Source organism: Lampris incognitus, chromosome 12 (assembly GCF_029633865.1).
Source record: "Lampris incognitus isolate fLamInc1 chromosome 12, fLamInc1.hap2, whole genome shotgun sequence".
Lineage (NCBI taxonomy): Eukaryota > Metazoa > Chordata > Actinopteri > Lampriformes > Lampridae > Lampris > Lampris incognitus.
The window spans coordinates 6,197,546-6,222,034 of NC_079222.1; the positions used below are offsets into that span (position 1 = coordinate 6,197,546).

The 24,489-nt window shown below is 45.4% G+C and overlaps 1 protein-coding gene across 1 annotated transcript in view; it reads left to right on the forward strand.

Moving 5' to 3' along the window:
- Nucleotides 1-24,489, forward strand: part of LOC130122143 (interleukin-11 receptor subunit alpha-like) — a 176,787-nt gene that overhangs the window by 39,239 nt on the left and 113,059 nt on the right. Inside the window, exons 2-3 of the mRNA XM_056291183.1 lie at nt 9,315-9,538; nt 9,585-9,749. Coding sequence (XP_056147158.1) covers nt 9,315-9,538; nt 9,585-9,749 — 389 coding nt within the window. The remainder of the gene's footprint in view (nt 1-9,314; nt 9,539-9,584; nt 9,750-24,489) is intronic.

Sequence of the window (24,489 nt, forward strand, 5' to 3'; positions counted from 1 at the left end):
CGAGCCGTCAGGGCCTTCTAGGCCTTCGGTGAAGGCCTAAGATTCACAGAAAAAGGAAAACACTTTCATAAATACAATACAATCTTCTAATCAATCTGTTAATATCGCATTACATTTCGATTTCGACTACACATACACATTCGGCAGGCTCTGCTTGCAGTCTCTCGGCCAAAAAAAATCATCCAATCAGCTTTTTCCCTCTGTTGTAACCGTGTGAGAAGACTCCTCCTGCCAGCGCCTTCGGCATCTCGAGTGAAGGTCTCCGCTATCTACACTGCTCAAAAAAATAAAGGGAACACATAAGCAATGCAATGTAGCCCCAAGTCAATCACACTTTTGAGATATCAACCTGTCCAGTTAGGAAGCAACACTGATTTGTGAATCAATTTCACCTGTTGGTAAATTGTCTAATTTCCACCAGGTGGAAATTAGACATTATGTTGTGTGAATACTTTCCGGATGCACTGTATATGTGTGTGTGTATATATATATATATATATATATGTGTGTGTGTGTGTGTGTGTGTGTGTGTGTGTGTGTGTGTATGTGTGTGTATGTGTGCGTATTTATATATGTGTGTATATATGTATATGTGTGTGTGTGTATATGTGTGGTTTTTGTTTAGGCACACATCTGTAAGCTTGCTTTTTAGTTGATAGGCCTTTTTTGTCTGCACATTTAAAGATTTCAGTTGCAGTAAAGACTTATGCTCGGGGCGTCCGGGTGGTCTATTCCGTTGCCTACCAACACGGGGATCGCCGGTTCGAATCCCCATGTTACCTCCAACTTGGTCGGGCGCCCCAACAGACACAATTGGCCGTGTCTGCTGGTGGGAAGCCGGATGTGGATATGTATCCTGGTCACTGCACTAGCGCCTCCTCTGGTCGGGCGGGTTGCCTGTTCGGGGATGGGGGGGTGGTAGAGTGATCCTCCCACGCGCTATGCCCCCCTGGTGAAACTCCTCACTGTCAGGTGAAAAGAAGCGGCTGGCGACTCCACATGTATGGGAGGAGGCATGTGGTGGTCTGCAGCCCTCCCGGATCGGCAGGGGGTGGGGGGGGGGGGGTGGAGCAGAGACCGGGATGGCTCGGAAGAGGGGGGTAATTGACCGGATACACTGGGGAGGAAAAAAAGGGGGGGTAAATAAATAAATAAATAAAAACTAAATGCTGTTCTGAAAGTAATATTTACATCCATCCCACACATATAAACAAATACAAACACACATGATTAACAGAAGGCAGCGCACACACACACACACGCACGCACACACACACACACACACGTATGAATCTAAAATGAGTAGAGTGCTTTGTGGTTATGGGGCATTAGATTTGTACTTACCATCCTAACCATCACTTAACAACCTGTGTGTGTGTGTGTGTGTCTGTCTGGGTGTGTGTGTCTGGGTGAGTTAAAGCTTTTAGGGAGACAGAGGCCGAGGCATTCCTCTTCTCCAACTGTCAGAGAAAAGGACTTCATCACTGGTTGTTGCTCTCTCTCTCTCTCTCTCTCACACACACACACACACACACACACACACACACACAATCCCCACTGACCCCCCCCCCCCCCGACACACACTCCTTTCATGTCCTTAAATATTGATAAGTAGCTTTGCAACATTAATATCTTAGATGGTTTACAAGAACACTTAAATACTCTATCTGTCTCACTCTCTCTATGTGTCTGTCTGTCTCTGTGTCTCTCTCTCTCTCTCTCTCTCTGTGTGTCTGTCTCTCTCTGTCTCGCTCTCTGTGTGTCTGTCTGTGTGTCTGTCTCTCTCTCTCTCTCTGTGTGTCTGTCTCTCTCTGTCTCGCTCTCTGTGTGTCTGTCTGTGTGTCTGTCTCTCTCTCTCTCTCTCTCTCTCTCTCTCTCTCTCTCTCTCTCTCTCTCTCTCTCTGTGTCTCTCGCTCTCTCTCTCTCCCTCCCCCCCTCTCTCTCTCTGTGTGTCTCTCGCTCTCTCTCTCTCCCTCTCTCCCTCTCTCTCTCTCTCTGTGTCTCTCGCTCTCTCTCTCTCCCTGTCTCTCTCTCTCTGTGTCTGTCTGTGTGTCTCTCTCCCTCTCCCTCTCTCTCTCTGCCTCTCCCTCTCTCTGTCCGTCTGCCTCTGTCTCTCTCTCTCCCTCTCTCTCTCTGCCTCTCCCTCTCTCTGTCCGTCTGCCTCTGTCTCTCTCTCTCTGTCTCTCTCTCTCTCTCTGTGTCTCTCGCTCTCTCTCCCTCTCTCGCTGTCTCTGTCTGTGTGTCTGTCTCTCCCTCTCTCTGTCTCTGTCTCTCTCTCTGTCCATCTGTCTCTCTGTGTGTGTCTCTCTCTCGGTCTCTCTGTCTTTCTCTGTCTCTCCCCCTCTCCCTCTCTCTGTCTCTCTCGCTCTCTTTGTCTCTGTCTGTCTGTCTGTCTCCAACCTTTCTCATGTTCTTCATTTCTGTAATGCTCTTGTCTGCTTGTGAAGGGAGGGTGATCATAAGAGTGCAAGAGGATTACAGGGAGTGTGTGCGTGCGCGCGTGCACGTGTGTGTGTGGTGATGAAGATGAGGTCTTCACCGTTTTCATTTCATTTTTTATTTTTATTTCTTTACCATTTTTCTTGGTGTTAAGATTGACACTAGAGATGTGTGGTGACTGTGTTTAAACGTCTCCACTGAAACAGACTTGCTTTGTCCATCGTGATTTGTGGCTTTTTCCTGTTTTATTGTTATGATGTTATACTATTGTAAAGACATTAGTGCCATTTGTTTGAAAACGTGCAACACGAATACTATGATGTCATCATTTTGTATATCTATGGTTTCAATTTTTTGGGGTTTTTTTCTTCATTTTGAAACAGACTGCAGGCTTTGAGTGTTAGAAAAGCACTATATGAGCTTAATTTATTATTATTATTATTTTTGTAGGCATTATTAATTATTTAGCTGCTTTCTGAAATTCCACAATACATCAATAACACTGCTCTCAGAGGGGGCCACAGAAAAGACGCGTTTTAGAAAATATTTGCTTTTTAGACTAAAATGATGAAATTAAGTAAGATTAAAAAAAAGATTTTGTGTCTGTGCTTCATTAAAGGATGGACTGAAGAGACAACAAGGATTATGTTGTCTGTCTGGACTTCATATGGAACCACTTAAGCTGATGAGCTCAAGTAAACCCCACAACGCTACATACATGTAATAACTACTATATTCATGTAATAACTACTATCTACATGCAATAACTGCTATATACATGTAATAACTACTATATACATGCAATAACTGCTATATACATGGTATAGAAAATATGAGATTTAGAAATAAAAAGTATTAATTTGTAGTAATAACTATTCTATACATTTAATGACCACTATAAACATGTAATAAGTACTATATACATATCATAACTACTATATACATGTAATAACTACTTTAAACATGGTATGGAAAATATTACATTTAAAAATAAAAATGAATTTATAGCAATAACTGCTATATACATGTAATAACTACTATATACATGCAATAACTGCTATATACATGGTATAGAAAATGTGAGATTTAGAAATAAAAAGTATTAATTTATAGTAATACCTATTATATACATGTAATAACCACTATAAACATGTAATAAGTACTATATACATATCATAACTACTATATACATGTAATAACTACTTTAAACATGGTATGGAAAATATTACATTTAAAAATAAAAATGAATTTATAGCAATAACTGCTATATACATGTAATAACTACTATATACATGCAATAACTGCTATATACATGGTATAGAAAATATGAGAGTTAAAAATAAAAAAGTATTAATTTATAGTAATAACTATTCTATACATGTAATAACCACTAAATAAATGTAATAAGTACTATATACGTATCATAATTACTATATACATGTAATAACTACTTTAACATGGTATGGAAAATATTACATTTAAAATAAAAATGAATTTATAGCAATAACTACTATATACACGTAATAACCATTATATAAATGTAATAAATTGAAAAATCAAATCAATTTTCTTTGTATAGCCCAATACAAATTACAAATTTGCCTCAGTGGGCTTAAAAGCAACACAACATCCTGTCCTTAGACCCTCTCATTAGATAATGAACAACTCCCTAAAAAAAAAAAAAAAACCCACTTTAACAGGGAGAAACCTCAGGGAGAGCAACAGAGGAGGATCTCTCTCCCAAGACGGACAGTGTGATGTTGTGTTTACACAATTTACACAATACAACATTGAAAGAGGATGACACAATTATAATGGACTTATAAAATTTATGAAGAATCTGATGCGCAGGATGCCAGGCAGTGTCCAGACGCCATCGGAACAGTCCAGGACCCGAGCCACGCCACCAGCATCATCATGTAAAAAACAAAAATTAATTATATGGATTTATAAAAATAAAATGTGATGAGGGGAATGGCAGGCAGCGTCCACCACTACTATAGACGTAATAAATAAATTAAAAGGATAAATAAATAGTAATAACTACTTTACGTACTGAATTGTTACTGACATCAATGTAACACTCATAGTAACCATACACATTTTTAGTAGAGTTTCAGCCAATTTATATAAAGGGAAATTTACTATTTTGAAATGTGTAAATAATTCTCTCTGATATGCTTTTATATATTTTTGAGGGAACAATTGTGTTTTGTTATTATTTATTTATTTATTTAGTAGTAGTAGTTGTATTAGTAGTATTATTTGAGGTTTAAAGTGAGTCAAGTCAGTGCACCACTCGACTGAATGTTGAAAACAGACTAAAACCTCCAAGCAACATCTGACCGATTTCCAAAGTCTCTGCTAAACAAGATGCATTATCAAACTGGTCAGTGTTTTACCATCCAACTTTATTTCAAACACACAACTTTGTGATGGTTAAAACCAGCATCTGCTGTCTCTGTCTCACATTGTCGCCCCGTTTATTTATTTGTGGGTCTTTGCAAAGTCTAAGGTCTTGACTTTTAAATCAATAAAGATTATAATATAGTGTATATAACAGTATTATTGATATACAGTATTATTTATATACAGTCACCCTTTGAATTACAGGCCATTAACTGTGCTCAAATAACCAAGAAACATACGAGTAAAACGGTATTTTCTACATCTCTAGTTTGTTCCTTGTCATTATAATGTTATGTTAATATAACTTAACAACCCTCATCAAATTCTAATGTCCTACTCGACTCTCCAACTGAGCTGAGATCTTCTCTTGTAGCAGTTGTAGTAACTCTTGTAGTCACTCTTGTAGTAACTCTTGCAGTAACTCTTGTTGTAACTGTTGCAGTAACTCTTGCAGTAATTCTTGTTGTAACTCTTGCAGTAACTCTTGTTGAAACTCTTGTTGTAACTCTTGCAGTAACTCTTGTAACTATTGTAGTCACTCTTGTAGTAACTCTTGTTGTAACTCTTGCAGTAACTCTTGCAGTAACTCTTGCAGTAACTCTTGTTGTAACTCTTGCAGTAACTCTTGCAGTAACTCTTGTTGAAACTTGTTGAAACTCTTGTTGTAACTCTTGCAGTAACTCTTGTTGTAACTTGTAGTAACTATTGTTGTAACTCTTGTTGTAACTCTTGCAGTAACTCTTGCAGTAACTCTTGTAGTAACTCTTGTTTTAACTCTTGTAGTAACTCTTGCAGTAACTCTTGTAGTAACTCTTGTAGTAACTCTTGTTGTAACTCTTGTTGTAACTCTTGCAGTAACTCTTGTTGTAACTTGTAGTAACTCTTGTTGTAACTCTTGTAGTAACTCTTGTTGTAACTCTTGTAGTAACTCTTGTTGTAACTCTTGCAGTAACTCTTCTTGTAACTCTTGTTGAAACTCTTGTAACTCTTGCAGTAACTCTTGCATTAACTCTTGCAGTAACTCTTGCTGTAACTCTTGCAGTAACTCTTGTTGTAACTCTTGTTGAAACTCTTGTTGTAACTCTTGCAGTAACTCTTGTAGTAACTCTTGTTGTAACTATTGTAGTAACTCTTGTTGTAACTCTTGTAGTAACTCTTGTTGTAACTCTTGTAATAACTCTTGTAACTCTTGCAGTAACTCTTGCAGTAACTCTTGTTGTAACTCTTGCAGTAACTCTTGTTGTAACTCTTGTAGTAACTCTTGTTGTAGCTCTTGCAGTAACTCTTGTAGTAACTCTTGTTGTAACTCTTGTCGTAACTCTTGTAGTAACTTGTTGTAATTCTTGTAGTAACTTGTAGCAACTCTTGTAGTAACTCTTGTTGTAACTCTTGTTGTAACTCTTGCAGTAACTCTTGTAGTAACTCTTGTAGTAACTCTTGCAGTAACTCTTGTTGTAACTCTTTTAGTAACTCTTGTTGTAACTCTTGTAGTAACTCTTGCAGTAACTCTTGTTGTAACTCTTGTAGTAACTCTTGTAGTAATTGTTGTTGTAACTCTTGCAGTAACTCTTGTTGTAACTCTTGTAGTAACTCTTGCAGTCACTCTTGTAGTAACTCTTGTTGTAACTCTTGCAGTAACTCTTGTTGTAACTCTTGTAGTAACTCTTGCAGTCACTCTTATAGTAACTCTTGTTGTAACTCTTGCAGTAACTCTTGTTGTAACTCTTGTAGTAACTCTTGTTGTAACTCTTGCAGTAACTCTTGTTGTAACTCTTGTAGTAACTCTTGTTGTATCTCTTGTAGTAACTCTTGTAGTAACTTGTTGTAGCTCTTGTAGTAACTCTTGTTGTAACTCTTGTTGTAACTCTTGTAGTAACTCTTGTTGTAACTCTTGCAGTAACTCTTGCAGTAACTCTTGTAACTCTTGCAGTAACTCTTGCAGTAACTCTTGTTGTAACTCTTGTAGTAACTCTTGCAGTCACTCTTGTAGTAACTCTTGTAACTCTTGCAGTAACTCTTGTTGTAACTCTTGTAGTAACTCTTGCAGTCACTCTTGTAGTAACTCTTGTAACTCTTGCAGTAACTCTTGCAGTAACTCTTGTTGCAACTCTTGTAGTAACTCTTGTAGTAATTCTTGTTGTAACTCTTGCAGTAACTCTTGTAGTAACTTGTAGCAACTCTTGTAGTAACTCTTGTTGTAACTCTTGTAGTAACTCTTGTAGTAACTCTTGTTGTAACTCTTGTTGTAACTCTTGTTGTAACTCTTGTAGTAACTCTTGTTGTAACTCTTGCAGTAACTCTTGCAGTAACTCTTGCAGTAACTCTTGTAACTCTTGCAGTAACTCTTGTTGTAACTCTTGTAGTAACTCTTGCAGTCACTCTTGTAGTAACTCTTGTTGTAACTCTTGTTGTAACTCTTGTAGTAACTCTTGTAGTAACTCTTGTTGTCACTCTTGCAGTAACTCTTGTAACTCTTGCAGTAACTCTTGCAGTAACTCTTGTAGTAACTCTTGTAGTAACTCTTGCAGTCACTCTTGTAGTAACTCTTGTTGTAACTCTTGCAGTAACTCTTGTTGTAACTCTTGTAGTAACTCTTGCAGTCACTCTTATAGTAACTCTTGTTGTAACTCTTGCAGTAACTCTTGTTGTAACTCTTGTAGTAACTCTTGTTGTAACTCTTGCAGTAACTCTTGTTGTAACTCTTGTAGTAACTCTTGTTGTATCTCTTGTAGTAACTCTTGTAGTAACTTGTTGTAGCTCTTGTAGTAACTCTTGTTGTAACTCTTGTTGTAACTCTTGTAGTAACTCTTGTTGTAACTCTTGCAGTAACTCTTGCAGTAACTCTTGTAACTCTTGCAGTAACTCTTGCAGTAACTCTTGTTGTAACTCTTGTAGTAACTCTTGCAGTCACTCTTGTAGTAACTCTTGTTGTAACTCTTGCAGTAACTCTTGTTGTAACTCTTGTAGTAACTCTTGCAGTCACTCTTGTTGTAACTCTTGTTGTAACTCTTGCAGTAACTCTTGTTGTAACTCTTGTAGTAACTCTTGTTGTAACTCTTGCAGTAACTCTTGTTGTAACTCTTGTAGTAACTCTTGTTGTATCTCTTGTAGTAACTCTTGTAGTAACTTGTTGTAGCTCTTGTAGTAACTCTTGTTGTAACTATTGTTGTAACTATTGTTGTAACTCTTGTTGTAACTCTTGTAGTAACTCTTGTTCTAACTCTTGCAGTAACTCTTGCAGTAACTCTTGTAACTCTTGCAGTAACTCTTGTTGCAACTCTTGTAGTAACTCTTGTAGTAATTCTTGTTGTAACTCTTGCAGTAACTCTTGTAGTAACTTGTAGCAACTCTTGTAGTAACTCTTGTTGTAACTCTTGTAGTAACTCTTGTAGTAACTCTTGTTGTAACTCTTGTTGTAACTCTTGTAGTAACTCTTGTTGTAACTCTTGTTGTAACTCTTGTAGTAACTCTTGTAACTCTTGCAGTAACTCTTGCAGTAACTCTTGTTGTAACTCTTGTAGTAACTCTTGCAGTCACTCTTGTAGTAAGTCTTGTTGTAACTCTTGTTGTAACTCTTGTTGTAACTCATGTAGTAACTCTTGTAGTAATTCTTGTTGTAACTCTTGTGACTCTTGTAGTAACTCTTGTAGTAGTTGTAGTTGTAGTAGTTGAGATCTTCTCTTGCAGCAGCCCAGAATGAACTGGCGATGGAGAACTCGGATTTCCGTCCGGCGTCCAGAGACACACTGTGTAAAACAGGTGTAAACACGGACAAATTAACCCGCTAAGCGAGCAAAGTGGTTTTACTTACAAGACGTGTGTGACCTCTCAGAGCCACTGGCAGAAAGCATCCGATTCCCTGTAAGATGTACGGAGAACTGCCTCGCTTCACTTACAGAGGATCAGTATCCCTGGTCTGTGTGTGTGTGTGTGTGTGTGTGTGTGTGTGTGTGTGTGTGTGTGTGTGTGTGTGTGTGTGTGTGTGTGTGTGTGTGTAATTTGAAGATTTAACCCCTCTGTAGCTCCGAGGGGTTGATAGACAGTTTAAAGGGATTAGAATGGGATTAGGAAGCAATTGAAAGGGATTAGCCTTGACATTTCTATACAGCTGCTCACATCACTCACTCACACACACCCAGACACACACACACACACACACACTCTCTCATTTAGTCTACGTAGTGACCTCTGGACAATGTTCTGTCTTCTTGTGTCATCTCCCTGCCAGGTGATACACATCCTAATCACTCTCTGAACACAAACTACTAAATAATGCAGGGAGGCGGGAATGAGAGAGACATTGAGAGAGAGAAGACAGGGACAGAGAGGTTTTGTTATTAGTCAGTGTCTCCAGTAGCCCAACTTCTTCTGTCTCCTGTGGTTCTGCCTCCTATGACTACAGAGGTCCAACCCCCTGTTTCCTGTTTGTCCAGTTCCTGTGCCTTTGGTCCTGATCCTCTGACCAGATTGCTCTGCGTTCTGGCTGGCCACCTATATGCTGCCTTCCTGGTTTCCTGCCTTCTGGTTGATCTCCGGAGTAATGCTGCCAACGTGACTGACCCCCGGAGTGGTCCTGTCTACATCGCTGTCCCCCAGAGCAGTCCTGTCTACATCACTGGCCTCCAGAGTGGTCCTGACTACATCGCCATCCTCCAGAGCGGTCCTGACTACATCGCCGTCCTCCAGAGTGGTCTTGTCTACGTCACTGTCCTCCAGAGTGGTCCCTTACTGCATAGCCATCCTCCAGAGCGGTCCTGACTACATCGCCGTCCTCCAGAGCAGTCCTGTCTACATCGCTGTCCTCCAGAGCAGTCCTGACTACATCGCCATCCTCCAGAGCAGTCCTGTCTACATCGCTGTCCTCCAGAGCGGTCCTGTCTATGTCACTGGCCTCCAGAGCGGTCCTGTCTTCTTTACATCACCGGCCCCCCGAGCGGTCTTGTCTACATTGTCGTCCTCCAGAGCGGTCCTGTTTATATTACCGACCTCCAGGTCATCCTCTAGAGCTGCCCTGCATGTCCTCCTGCCTGTATGCCAGGCACAATAGCCTTCAGTCCTGCACCCTGGTCGCCCTCCAGATTAGTTGCGTCCATCAGTCCAGCCCTCAGGCGGTCCGCCTGAGAGCCCCGGCCCCTTTCATCAACTCCCAGGCCATTTGCCCCTGAGTCCCTCCTCCAGATACCTCCCACCCACCCTTCTCGGTGTTCCTGATGACTTGTTGGGACGTGTGGAATCCACCCCTTGAGGTGGGGCTCCTGTTACGATACCTCCCAGTTCAGGTCAGTCAGTCATTTTGTCCCATAGTCTCAGTCAGTCAGCTCGTAACCGCAGTCATTCACTGTTGTCTGTCCGTGTTTCATTTTGCAGTTCTTGCCTGTCTTGTTGTGTCAGTCTTATCATCGGCTAACTTTGTGTATTCCTCAGCTGTTCCCCGTTCCACGATCAGCTCCAGCACACATCCTCCCCATGCCAGATCATCTTGTGTTTTGACTGCAAATCCAAGCAATCCAGCATCCACCAGGTGTGCCCAGTTTGAGTTCTCACCCGCCAGGTTGCCAGGGAAATGTAACACAGGAGGAGAGAGGAGGGGAGAGAGAGATGGAAGGCGGGTATGGCTATAATGTGACAAAAAGAGACAGATTGTGTAGTTGTGAGAATGACAAGACAATACAAAAGAAAGAAAAATAGAACAAAGAAAGATAGAGAAAAACTGAAGAAATGGGCCTCTGGGTAGCGTAGCGGTCTATTCCATTGCCTGCAAACACGGGGATCGCCGGTTCGAATCCCCGTGTTGCATCGGACTTGGTCGGGCGTTCCTACAGACACAATTGGCCATGTCTGAGGGTGGGAAGCCAGATGTGGGTATGTGTCCTGGTCGCTGCAGTAGTGCATCCTTTGGTGGGTGCTTGTCCGGGGGGGGGGGGGCTGGCTGGGGGGAATAGCGTGATCCTCCCACGTGCTACGTCCCCCTGGTGAAACTCCTCACTGTCAGGTGAGAAGAAGCGGCTGGTGACTCCACATGTATGGGAGGAGGCATGTGGTAGTCTGCAGCCCTCCCCGGATCGGCAGAGGGGGCGGAGCAGCAACCGGGACGGGTCGGAAGAGTGGAGTAATTGGCCAAGTAAAATTGGGGAGACAAAAGGGGGGGGATAACTAACGTCATCTCCGCCTCCTTTAACTTGACTCCTCTTACGAGAACAAAAAAGTCTCAGCGCTCTGTATTCTGTAGCTACACATGCACGTCTCTTCGAACCCAAGTCACTGAATCAACAGTAGAGCTGACACCCTTTGGAGTGTCTTTAATTTAAAGGTGCCTTTCGAGGATTTTAAGTGTTATTTTTTAATTATTGAAAATCAAAATCAAAATGTCCCATTAGCATTTGTAAGATTTTCATTGTAAACACTTGAAAACGGTGAAAATTAGCAGAAATTTGTTTAATGATTATATTCAAAGATCCGTAATTAGCAAACAGACAGACGCTGCCCTCCTTCAGCAGAGATTAGGTGAAGTACTCATATCACAGTCCTGCATCCATCACAGCGGAGCAGCACGTCCCCCATCACCTCCACACTTTCAACGTATTTCTATGACAAATTTATGCCCCCCCCCCTTTTCTACCTAATTGTACTTGGCCGATCACCCCACCCTCCCGAGCTGTCCCATCCGCCCCCCCCCCCCCCGCTGCCGATCCGGGGAGGGCTGCAGACTACCACGTGCCTCCTCCGATGCATGTGGAGTCCCCAGCCGCCTCTTCTCACCTGACAGTGAGGAGTTTCTCCAAGGGGACGTAGCGCGTGGGAGGATCATGCTATTCCCCCCTTCTCCCGAACAGGCCCCCCGACCAACCAGACGAAGCGCTAGTGAATAAATAGATAGATAGATAGATAGATAGATAGATAGATAGATAGATAGATAGATAGATAGATAGATAGATAGATAGATAGATAGATAGATAGATAGATAGATAGATAGATAGATAGATTGATTGATTGATTGATTGATTGATTGATTGATTGATTGATTGATTGATTGATTGATAAATAGACTGATAAATAAATAGACTGATAAATAGATAGATAGATTGATAAATAAATAGACTGATAAATAAATAAATAGATTGATAGATAGATAGCTAGCTAGATAGATAGATAGATAGATAGATAGATAGATAGATAGATAGATAGATAGATAGATAGATAGATAGATAAATAGATTGATAAATAAATAGACTGATAAATAGATATATAGATTCATAGATAAATAAATAGATTGATAAATAAATAAATAAATAGATTGATAAATAGACTGATAAATAAATAGATTGCTAAATAAATAGACTGATAAATAGATATATAGATTCATAGATAAATAAATAGATTGATAAATAAATAAATAAATAAATAGATTGATAAATAGACTGATAAATAAATAGATTGCTAAATAAATAAATAAACTGATTGATAGATGAATAGATGGCAATTTACCTCGTGCCAGACGACGAAAGAACCAGGACCTGCTGATTGGCTCGCTGAGTAAGGTAACCACGCCTCCTCCGTTGGTCACGTTTGGACATTTTTGCCTTTAAGGTTAAAGAAGCTAGCGTGTGACCCCATGGTTAAAGCAGGGTTCAAACCCACGCAGAGGAAAGCACAGGAGAAAAGCGTTACTGTAACGCAAAGGGGAGCGGGGATGGATCAGGCCGAGCTGCGAGTCCTGCTCGTCTCACGGCGGCAGCACCCTGAATTAGCTGCCTGTGTTACGTTGTGGAGGTAAGCGGTACTCACCCGGCCAATATGGACACAGCCTGTCCATGGTTTACACACACACGGACCCAGTACTGACACCCCCACCCCACCCCTCCACCCCCCACACACACACCCCCACCCACCACACACACAAGAACAAACGCCAAACCAAAGAAAAGGCCCCCCTTGACCGCGTATTTACCAGAGCGCAGCCGCTTCCTTCAACAAGACGAATACTTCCTCCCACGCGCCTGCCGTTCCAGTGTGTGTCTGTGTGTGTGTGTGGGGGGGGGGGGGGCAGCACTTTTGCGAGGGAAGCCAAACGGAGAAGAGTGATAGGCCGACGTACAGCGAGGTTCATCAAAGTCACGGCGCGCGACGACGCTAATTTTTCATTGGCTGAGGGGTCCCGCGCACCTGCAACCTGCAGCAGGCCCACCTGAGAGGGTGGGGGGGGAGACAGAGAGAGGTGGGGGGGAGACAGAGAGAGGTGGGGGGGAGACCGAGAGAGAGAGAGTAGTCGTCGGGACAGTTTGAACGACAGCGTTCCCCCTTTTACATTTCACACCCGGACGCTCCTCGCACCGCCGTGGGGGAGGCGGGGGGGAGGAGGAGGGGAGGAGAGAGGTGGGTGTTGTTTTGCTCAAGGGAGAAAGATGAGAAGATACATTCTGTAGATGTTGTTATTACACGTTTACCTTTTTTCTTCTTCTCCTTTTTTTTTTTGAGGCTCACAGCGGTGGACAGGGACTAACAAAGACACACATACACAAAAACACACACATGCACACAAAACCATACAGAGACCCACACACGAACACACTGATATACAGACGCGCACAAATGCAACCATGCACTTGAAACACATGCAGGTTTATGCGTTCATATTAGCAATTAGCAAACACACACACACACACACACACGCCTTCTCTGAGCCGCCGATGCGTGCCTTGTTGACCATAACTCGGTCAGGGTCGGTGTGAGACAGGTAAACACGTTTGTTAGGTGGATTATATGAAGCACGGTGTTGTGGTTTGGACACGTAGGGGACGTTTCTGTCCACAAAAGGAGCAGAGGTGTTAAATTAGACACTGGGATGAGGAAACGGTTTGATGAAACTGTGTTATCTGTTCTGTCGCTGGGTTTAAACATCATTCATAATATTCAGCTGTTTTTAAATATGCCCTTTTTGCAACTTGTTTCTATTCCTCAGTCCTCTGTTTGTTGGTTTTTACCATCGTGCAGATCGGCTGTAGCGTCTTTCTGATATCTGCCGTCTCTACGCTGCTGGCTGGCTAGTATGTGCATGGTACAGGCTGCTACTTCCTGCAAGCTGAACCAGGAAGTAGATCCACTATTGGTCATATTTTATATTTTAGATAACATACTTCACTGTCGCCTTACTTTTCACTTCAGAAGGCGCGGTTTGGGTAATGGGTCCAGCGGCGGTCCAGCGGCGGTCCAGCGGCGGTCCCGTGTCCAAAATCTACTGAATGAAGCTGGTGAGTAAAATGATGTCATAACTGATACGAACGATGGGGAAAAGTTATGAACATAAGACCAGAGCCGGCCCGAGGCATAAGCGAATTAAGCGGTCGCTCCAGAGCGCTTGAAATGTCAAACAGGTTGGTAAATATATATATATATATATATATATATATATATATGTATATATGTATATATGTATATATATGTGTATATATATATATATTTGTGGGTGTGATATATATCATGTCAGTAGTAATCACCAACACACAAAAACTAAATATCTGGATATCATGTTGCTAACAGACTGACAAATTAATGCTACTGGTTTAATCGTTGCCGCTGCCTCGTCAGAGCTGGGGTCAGGCTCATGCGCATTATAACTGTAAGCAAGCACATCGCGACGGTATGTCACCTGAAAGGGTTTATCCGGCTGGCGCAGAGAACCGAAAAGGGGGGGGGTCAGGGGGGGTGAGGCAAATCAAATTCTGCTTAGGGCCCCATAAAGCCTAGGGCCGGCTCTGCATAAAAAAAAGTTGAGCTTTACAGTGGACGTCCGGGTAGCGAAGTGGTCTATGCCGTTACCTATCAACATCGCCGGTTCGAATCCCCATGGTCGGGCGTCCCTACAGATGCAATCGGCCGCGTCTGCGGGTGGGAAGCCGGATGTGGGTGTGTGTCCTGGTCGCCGCACTAGCGCCTCCACTGGTCGGTCGAAGCGCCTGTTTGGGGGGAGGGGGAACTGAGGTGACTAGCGTGATCCTCCCACACGCTACGTCCCCCCTGGTGAAACTCCTCACTGTCGGGTGAAAAGAAGCGGCTGGCGACTCCACATGTATGGGAGGAGGCATGGGGTAGTCTGCAGCCCTCCCCGGCTCAGCGGAGGGGGCGGAGCAGAGACCGGGACAGCAGAGTAGGGTATCTGGCCTCGGGAAGCAGGCCTTGGAAACTTCCGGACAGTCCTTCCAAATAAAACACCTTTGCTCTCAACGGGGGGGAGTTGGGAGGAGAAACAGGATTAGCATAAAAGTGGCAGCAGGGTGTAGAGAAAAGGGATGGAACGAGAGATGGACGAGGAGGAGGAGGGGGAGGGGTGCTGATCTGAGGAGGAAGGGTGGTGGTGGTGGTGGTGGTGGAGGGGGGGGGGTCACCTGCAGCACGTCGAGGTCATCGCAACAGTGATTGCCATCGCTCCTGTCAGCACACGTTTGATTGTACACACACCTCGCCGTTGCCCCCGGCGATAGAAGCCCACCGTCCCTCCGCTGTACTACACGCTATGCTGGACCCATAACTCTACTGCCGTCACACACACGCAGACACACACACACACACACACAATGTGACAGATTCACTCTCAAACACATGGTCGAGTGGATACACTGATCACTCCTGCCAGTTTCAAACAAACACACATATATACACAGACACACACACACACACTCATAAACATACACACACATACACACTCACAGCAGATAGCTTACACTGAAAATGAAGCTAATCCATCACTGGAACACACACATACAAACACACACACACACACACACACACTCACAGCAGTCATCGTCACCTTCACAGCCCACCTGCTGTCATTGTGACATCCTTGCCCACTGGACACTATTGCTGCTGTGTTTTGTTCATTTACACACATACACACACACACACACACACACACACACACACACACACACACACACACACACACACACACACACACACACACACACACACACTCAAAACAAAGTCAGGAGAGTAATGAGGCACTGACTGTCGACTTGAACACCAGTGTGTCAGTTTGAAACTCAGCTGTTATCAACACCCACCTCACCAACACACTACTGTGTGTGTTTGTGTGTGTGTGTTTGTGCGTGTGTGTGTTAGTGTGCGCGCACGTGTGTGTGGTGTGAGTGTGCATGTGTGTGGTGTGATTGTGTGCATGTGTGTGATTGTGTGTGATTGTGTGTGGTGTGATTGTGTGCATGTGTGTGATTGTGTGCGTGTGTGTGTTTGTGTGTGTTGTGATTGTGTGCGTGTGTGTGTGTGTTTGTGTGAGTGAAGACAACAGAGCAGTGCAAATATCAGGAAAGGAACATCAGTGTCACAGCGCCTGGCGTGCCGACAGCAGCAGTCAAACCTGCACCACTTTTATTTAGTTTGAACATCCAGATGACAACAATATGCAGACACACAACCCTGCACCCCAAGTGCCACAGAGACTGATGCTGCAGTAACACCCATAGCCCCCTGCAACACCACTTCATCACAACACCACTACACAACACCACATCATAACACCACTACATCACAACACAACACCAATACATCACAACACAACACAACACCAATACATCACAACACAACACAACAGTAATACATCCCAACACAGCACAACACAACACAACACAACACAACTACACCACATCACATCATAACACCACTACATCACAACACAACACAACACAACTACACCACATCACATCATAACACCACTACATCACAACACAACACAACACAACTACACCACATCACATCATAACACCACTACATCACAACACAACACAACACCAATACATCACAACACAACACAACAGTAATACATCCCAACACAGCACAGCACAACACAACACAACTACACCACATCACATCATAACACCACTACATCACAACACAACACCAATACATCACAGCACAACACAACACAACACAACACAACTACACCACATCACATCATAACACCACTACATCACATCACAACACAACACCAATACATCACAACACAACACAACACAACACAACAGTAATACATCCCAACACAGCATAGCACAACACAACACCATCACTACACCATATCACGTCATAACACCACTACATCACAACACAACACCAATACATCACATCACAACACAACACCACTAAATCACAACACTACACAAAAGTAATACATCCCAACACAGCACAACACAACACAACACAACACAACACAGCACCATACATCACAACACAACACAACACAACAGTAATACATCCCAACACAGCACAGCACAACACAACACCACCACTACACCATATCACATCATAACACCACTACATCACATCACAACACAACACCATACATCACAACACCACTAAATCACAACACAACACAACACAACAGTAATACATCGCAACACAACACAACACCACTCCATCACAACACAGCACCACAAAGGGGGATCAGGGGGAAGTGGTGTGTGTTGTGACCAGTGTGTGTGTGCAGCCTGCAGCTGTGCAGCCTTCCTGCAGCGCTGTGCTCTCCTGCTCTCTCCTGACTGGGCTGTAAATTCCCCGGATGACTTCTGTCTCCGCGTATTGATCCGCTCCCTCACCTTGAACCTGGGGTATTGACACATGGGGCGACACATCAGGGGTGGGGGGGGGGGGGGTACTAGTTTACAGACCCTCAATTATGACATTTAGAGGTGATGTCAGAAAACTGAGGCGCAGGGCTGTTTTGGGACCGCTGCACAACGCCGAGAGCGAACTACATGCATAAACAGACACACACACACACACACACACACACACACTGCACGGTTCGCCAGGGGACTGAATCCATTTGTATGAGCCTTGTCTAGTTCATAAAATATGATCTCAATACACACACACACACACACACACACACACACACACACACACACACACACACACACACACCAAGTGATGGTCAGAGTGGTCAGCCATTTTTTACGTGTATCGTGAGTGTGTGTGTGTGTGTGCATGTGTGCACGTGTGTGTGTGTGCGTGCATGTGTGTGTGTGTGTGTGTGTGTGTGTGTGTGTTTGTGTCCTCTGACAGTCTATCTAAAGTGTGCTGTCCTCCCGTGACCCAGACAGATGGTTCAGTGGACCGTGTCATTAGCGCAACACAGTCGGCCATTATAAAGTCATATTCAACACCACACGTATAAACCGCACAACACTAAGAAACACAAATCATCTGCAGCAGCAGCAGCCTGAAGCCCTCCACCCGAACACCACCAATACACCCTCTGCTATCAGCCTCTGGAGGTGGTGTCAGTAATGCCACATGGTACCATCAAACCGGGGCAACGGTAATGATAATAAGAGAGCGCTACCACCCTGCCGGTCGTCATGCCAACCCTAATTTAACACACCCGATTCTCCCACCTTACCAAGACCTCGACTAATTGGGTCAGATGTGTTAAATCGGGGTTGGAGTGAAAACCCGTCCAGGAGCAGGGTTGAGGACCACTGACGAAGAGAGTAGTAAGAACGTTGGGCTTCGGACCCGGGGGTTGGTAGTTCAGATCTTAAAGTTACTATTAGTCCATCCATCCGAACCGCTTACCCTGCTCAGGGTGGCGGGCGGGGATGCTGGAGCCTACCCCAGCAGTCACTGGGCAGCAGGAGGGGAGACACCCTGGACAGGCCGCCGGGCCATCACAGGGCCGCCCGCCGGGCCATCACAGGGCCGCCACATTCACACCTAGGGGCAATGTAGTACGGCCGATTCACCTGACCTACATGTCTTTGGACTGTGGGAGGAAACCGGAGCCCCCTAACCCTAACCACAGGGGACGACCCCCCAAGGTTGGACTACCTCGGGACTTGAACTCAGGGCCTTCTTCCTGTGAGGCGACCTCGCTAACCACTGCGCCCCCCCTGCCGCCCAAGTTACTATTAGTACTACTACTACTACTTTCGGCCGCTCCCGTTAGGGGTCGCCACAGCGGATCATCCTCTCCTTCGCCCAACAGTAGCATAGTTTCCACCGACACCCTGCTGGTTAACAGTACCGGCGGCGGTCGTTGGTAACCCGGGCCTCGACCGATCCGGTATGTAAGTCTTATTTATAGGCCGCCCAAGTTACTGTTAGTGAAACTTGTAATTAACACAGCAACAAAAATAACACAGCGGGGTGTAGGTCGGCCTGTCACAGCTGAAAGACGACGGCTTGGCCGGGTTGGGGGGCATTTCTGGAGTTCAAAAACGACAATCTGGCGCCCCGCCCTTCAGAAGTCCAGTGTCCTTCCACAAAAGTACGGTTCGTCACGCCTTCATCTCACCGCACTTTTCAGCTTTGCAGCACAACTCTTAAGAATCCAAAAAGCTTCGTCCCCCCGACAAACAAAAGAAATTACACCAACAAGTCCCCTCCAAAAGTGGAATAAATATCGCTTAATAACGTGGGCAGAAAGTTGGCATCTATAAAGGCAGAAGGACTCAGTGCCAAGCTAGCCGTGGTACCGCCGGGCAGCTAAAGAGTGTGGTCGGTAAACACGTAGCCGCCGAGTGTGATGAAGTGTAACTATCGGGCGGTGTTTGTAACCTGTGAAAGCGTCGCGTCGTTTGCAGGGCGACGGTTGGCAACGTTGTTGCAGTTTGTTCTGGTCCCTGAAAAGGTTTCACTGGGCTGAGAGGTCAAATTCTCACCTGTCATCAGCCCCCCCCCCCCCCCCCCCGCCCCCAGCACGAGACTGGGCTGAGCTGTCATTTATTTCCCAGAGCACCCAGGGCCGTCTTAACGCACGGGAGCCCTGGGCAGTCGCCCGGGGACCCCACCAGCGGAGGGGCCCCATGCTAAGCTATTAGCCCCATGCTAAATGATAACAACCGATAGGGATGCTGTGACACACAAACATTACAAAGAGTTGTTACATATCAATAACATATCAGTAGTAAACAATGCAGTACCTGCAGTCAGTGTGTTGTTTATAAGGGTGGGGGTACCTGCAGTAAGTGTGTTGTTTATAAGGGTGGGGGTACCTGCAGTCAGTGTGTTGTTTATAAGGGGGGGTGGGGTACCTGCAGTCAATGTGTTGTTTATAAGGGTGGGGTACCTGCAGTCAGTGTGTTGTTTATAAGGGTGGGGGTACCTGCAGTCAGTGTGTTGTTTATAAGGGTGGGGGTACCTGCAGTCAGTGTGTTGTTTATAAGGGTGGGGGTACCTGCAGTAAGTGTGTTGTTTATAAGGGTGGGGGTACCTGCAGTCAGTGTGTTTATAAGGGTGGGGGTACCTGCAATCAGTGTGTTGTTTATAAGGGTGGGGTACATGCAGTCAGTGTGTTGTTTATAAGGGTGGGGTACCTGCAGTCAGTGTGTTTATAAGGGTGGGGTACCTGCAGTCAGTGTGTTGTTTATAAGGGTGGGGTACCTGCAGTCAGTGTGTTGTTTATAAGGGTGGGGTACCTGCAGTCAGTGTGTTTATAAGGGTGGGGGTACCTGCAGGCAGTGTATTGTTTATAAGGGTGGGGGTACCTGCAGTCAGTGTGTTGTTTATAAGGGTGGGGTACCTGCAGTCAGTGTGTTGTTTATAAGGGTGGGGTGGGGGTACCTGCAGTCAGTGTGTTGTTTATAAGGGGGGGTGGGGGTACCTGCAGTCAGTGTGTTGTTTATAAGGGTGGAGTACCTGCAGTCAGTGTGTTGTTTATAAGGGTGGGGTACCTGCAGTCAGTGTGTTGTTTATAAGGGGGGGTGGGGGTACCCGCAGTCAGTGTGTTGTTTATAAGGGTGGGGGTACCTGCAGTCAGTGTGTTGTTTATAAGGGTGGAGTACCTGCAGTCAGTGTGTTGTTTATAAGGGTGGGGTACCTGCAGTCAGTGTGTTGTTTATAAGGGGGGGTGGGGGTACCCGCAGTCAGTGTGTTGTTTATAAGGGTGGGGGTACCTGCAGTCAGTGTGTTTATAAGGGTGGGGGTACCTGCAGTCAGTGTGTTGTTTATAAGGGTGGAGTACCTGCAGTCAGTGTGTTTATAAGGGTGGAGTACCTGCAGTCAGTGTGTTGTTTATAAGGGTGGGGTACCTGCAGTCAGTGTGTTGTTTATAAGGGTGGGGGTACCTGCAGTCAGTGTGTTGTTTATAAGGGTGGGGGTGAGAGTGACGAGGTCTCTCAGGTGATGGTGTAAGGTGTCTGTCAGTAAACGGTGCGTCCAGGTGAACTGACTCAACTTTCTCTGAAAATGTTTCTTCAATAATTACCATCTTTCTTTTTTTTTTCTCTTTTTTTTTGTTGCCGTGCCCGAAGTTTGGGGTCCCGACCCTCCCGTTGAAGCACTGCGCTGTATTACGTTACAAATTGGATTTCGAACGGCGGCCGGATCAGATGTCGCACATCTGATGCAGGAAGTAGGGGCCAGGGGCCCCCCAGCCATCCTCAATACTGTATTCACAATCCATTGATGAGATCATAAAAACATGTGTATATACGTGTCTGCAGTGTGTGTGTGTGTGTGTGTGTGTCTGTGTGTGTGTGTGGTGGGGGGGGGGGGCACTGACACCCACGAACACACACATTCAACACACACTCATCACTCATTCAAAGAAATAGAGATGGACAGACAGACACCCTCCCCGGGGTCCGGGGGCTCTCAGTGTTGACCGGTGAGGATGTGGGTCAGGCTGGGAGGGCAGAGCAAGAGGAGCTCTTAGCAGGCCGCACAGATGGGCCGTACACACACACACACACACACACACACACACACACACACACTCTCTCTCACACACTCACACACACACAGAGGGAGGTCAAGGTTCACGTGCAGAAGCCGTGGTCACCTTCCATCCATCAGTTTTATTACAGAATCATGTCAAAACAGAGCGACAGACACACACATGAGCTCACACAACAGATGATGTGAGATGAGACAGATACAGAGAGAGACACAGAGACACAGAGAGACACAGAGACACAGAGACAGAGAGAGAGACACAGAGAGACACAGAGACAGAGAGAGACACAGAGACAGAGAGAGACACAGACAGAGAGAGACACAGAGAGACACAGAGACACAGAGAGACACAGAGACACAGAGAGACACAGAGACACAGAGACACAGAGACACAGAGAGACACAGAGACACAGAGACACAGAGACACAGAGACACAGAGACAGAGAGAGACACAGAGACAGAGAGAGACACAGACAGAGAGAGACACAGAGACAGAGAGAGACACAGAGAGACACAGAGACACAGAGAGACACAGAGACACAGAGAGACACAGAGACACAGAGAGACACAGAGACACAGAGAGACACAGAGAGACACAGAGACACAGAGAGAGACACAGAGAGACACAGAGACAGAGAGAGACACAGAGACAGAGAGAGACACAGAGACAGAGAGAGACACAGAGAGACACAGAGACACAGAGACAGAGAGAGAGAGAGAGACACAGAGACACAGAGACAGAGAGACACAGAGACAGAGAGAGACACAGAGACAGAGAGAGACACAGAGACACAGAGACACAGAGAGACACAGAGAGACACAGAGACAGAGAGACACAGAGACACAGAGACAGAGAGAGAGAGAGAGACACAGAGACACAGAGACAGAGAGAGACACAGAGACACAGAGACACAGAGACACAGAGAGACACAGAGACACAGAGAGACACAGAGACACAGAGACACAGAGACAGAGAGAGACACAGAGACACAGAGACACAGAGACACAGAGAGACACAGAGAGACACAGAGACACAGAGACACAGAGACACAGAGACAGAGAGAGACACAGAGACACAGAGACAGAGAGACACAGAGAGACACAGAGACACAGAGACAGAGAGAGACACAGAGACACAGAGACAGAGAGAGAGAGAGAGACACAGAGACACAGAGAGACACAGAGAGACAGACACAGAGAGAGAGAGACAGACACAGAGACAGAGAGACAGAGAGACACACAGAGAGACAGAGACACACAGAGACAGAGACACACAGAGACAGAGAGACACAGAGACAGAGACACACACAGAGACACAGAGAGACACAGAGACAGAGAGACACACAGAGAGACAGAGACACACAGAGACACACACAGAGACAGAGACACACAGAGACAGAGAGACACAGAGACAGAGACACACACAGAGACACAGAGAGACACAGAGACACACACAGAGACAGAGACACACAGAGAGAGAGACAGAGAGACAGAGAGACACACACAGAGACAGAGACACAGAGAGAGAGAGACAGAGAGACACACAGAGACAGAGACACACAGAGACACACACAGAGACAGAGACACACAGAGACAGAGAGACACAGAGACAGAGACACACACAGAGACACAGAGAGACACAGAGACACACAGAGACACACACAGAGACAGAGACACACAGAGAGAGAGACAGAGAGACAGAGAGACACACACAGAGACACAGAGAGACACACACAGAGACAGAGACACAGAGAGAGAGAGACAGAGAGACACACAGAGAGACAGAGAGACACACACAGAGACAGAGACACACAGAGACAGAGAGACACAGAGACAGAGACACACACAGAGACACACAGAGACACACAGAGACAGAGACACACAGAGAGAGAGACAGAGAGACAGAGAGACACACACAGAGACACAGAGAGACACACAGAGACACACACAGAGACACAGAGACACACACAGAGACAGAGACACACAGAGACAGAGAGACACAGAGACAGAGACACACACAGAGACACAGAGAGACACAGAGACACACACAGAGACAGAGACACACAGAGAGAGAGACAGAGAGACAGAGAGACACACACAGAGACAGAGACACACAGAGAGAGAGACAGAGAGACAGAGAGACACACAGAGAGACACACAGAGACACACACAGAGACAGAGACACACAGAGACACACAGAGACACACACAGAGAGAGAGACAGAGAGACAGAGACACACACAGAGACACAGAGAGACACACACAGAGACAGAGAGAGAGACAGAGAGACAGAGACACAGAGAGACAGAGAGAGAGATCTTGCCAGTTAGGCCGCGGAACCATAAACTATTACTGCTACTATTGTTGTTTGACATCATAATCATTGTTGTGTTGTTGTGTTACATGCTTTGGCAACATGTACAAGAAACGGATGTGATGCCAATAAAGCACATGTTGAATTGAATTGAACTGAGCCAGAGAGAGAGCGAGCGAGAGGGAGAGAGGGAGGGGGGAGAGAGACAGACAGAGAGAGAGAGAGGGGGGGGGGGAGAGAATAGACAGCATATGTATCTGGGTGTAGTCAGTGTAAAGAAAGATATAAAGAGCATCTCAGCTAGAACATAACAGGGACTAGGTTGCGTTGGAAAACGGTACGCTACACAACGCAGCGTGGTGGCCTGACAGATTCAGGATTTACCTCTAGCGTGCCCCCCCCACGCGCTACGCCCCCCCTGGTGAAACTCCTCACTGTCAGGGGAAAAGAAGCGGCTGGCGACTCCACATGTATGGGAGGAGGCATGTGGTAGTCTGCAGCCCTCCCCGGATCGGCAGAGAGGGTGGAGCAGCGACCGGGACGGCTCGGAAGAGTGGGGTAATTGGCCAAGTACAATTGGGGAGAAAAAGGGTGGGGGGGGTATTAAGCATGTAATATTAGCCATAATAATAGGGGGATGATTTGACC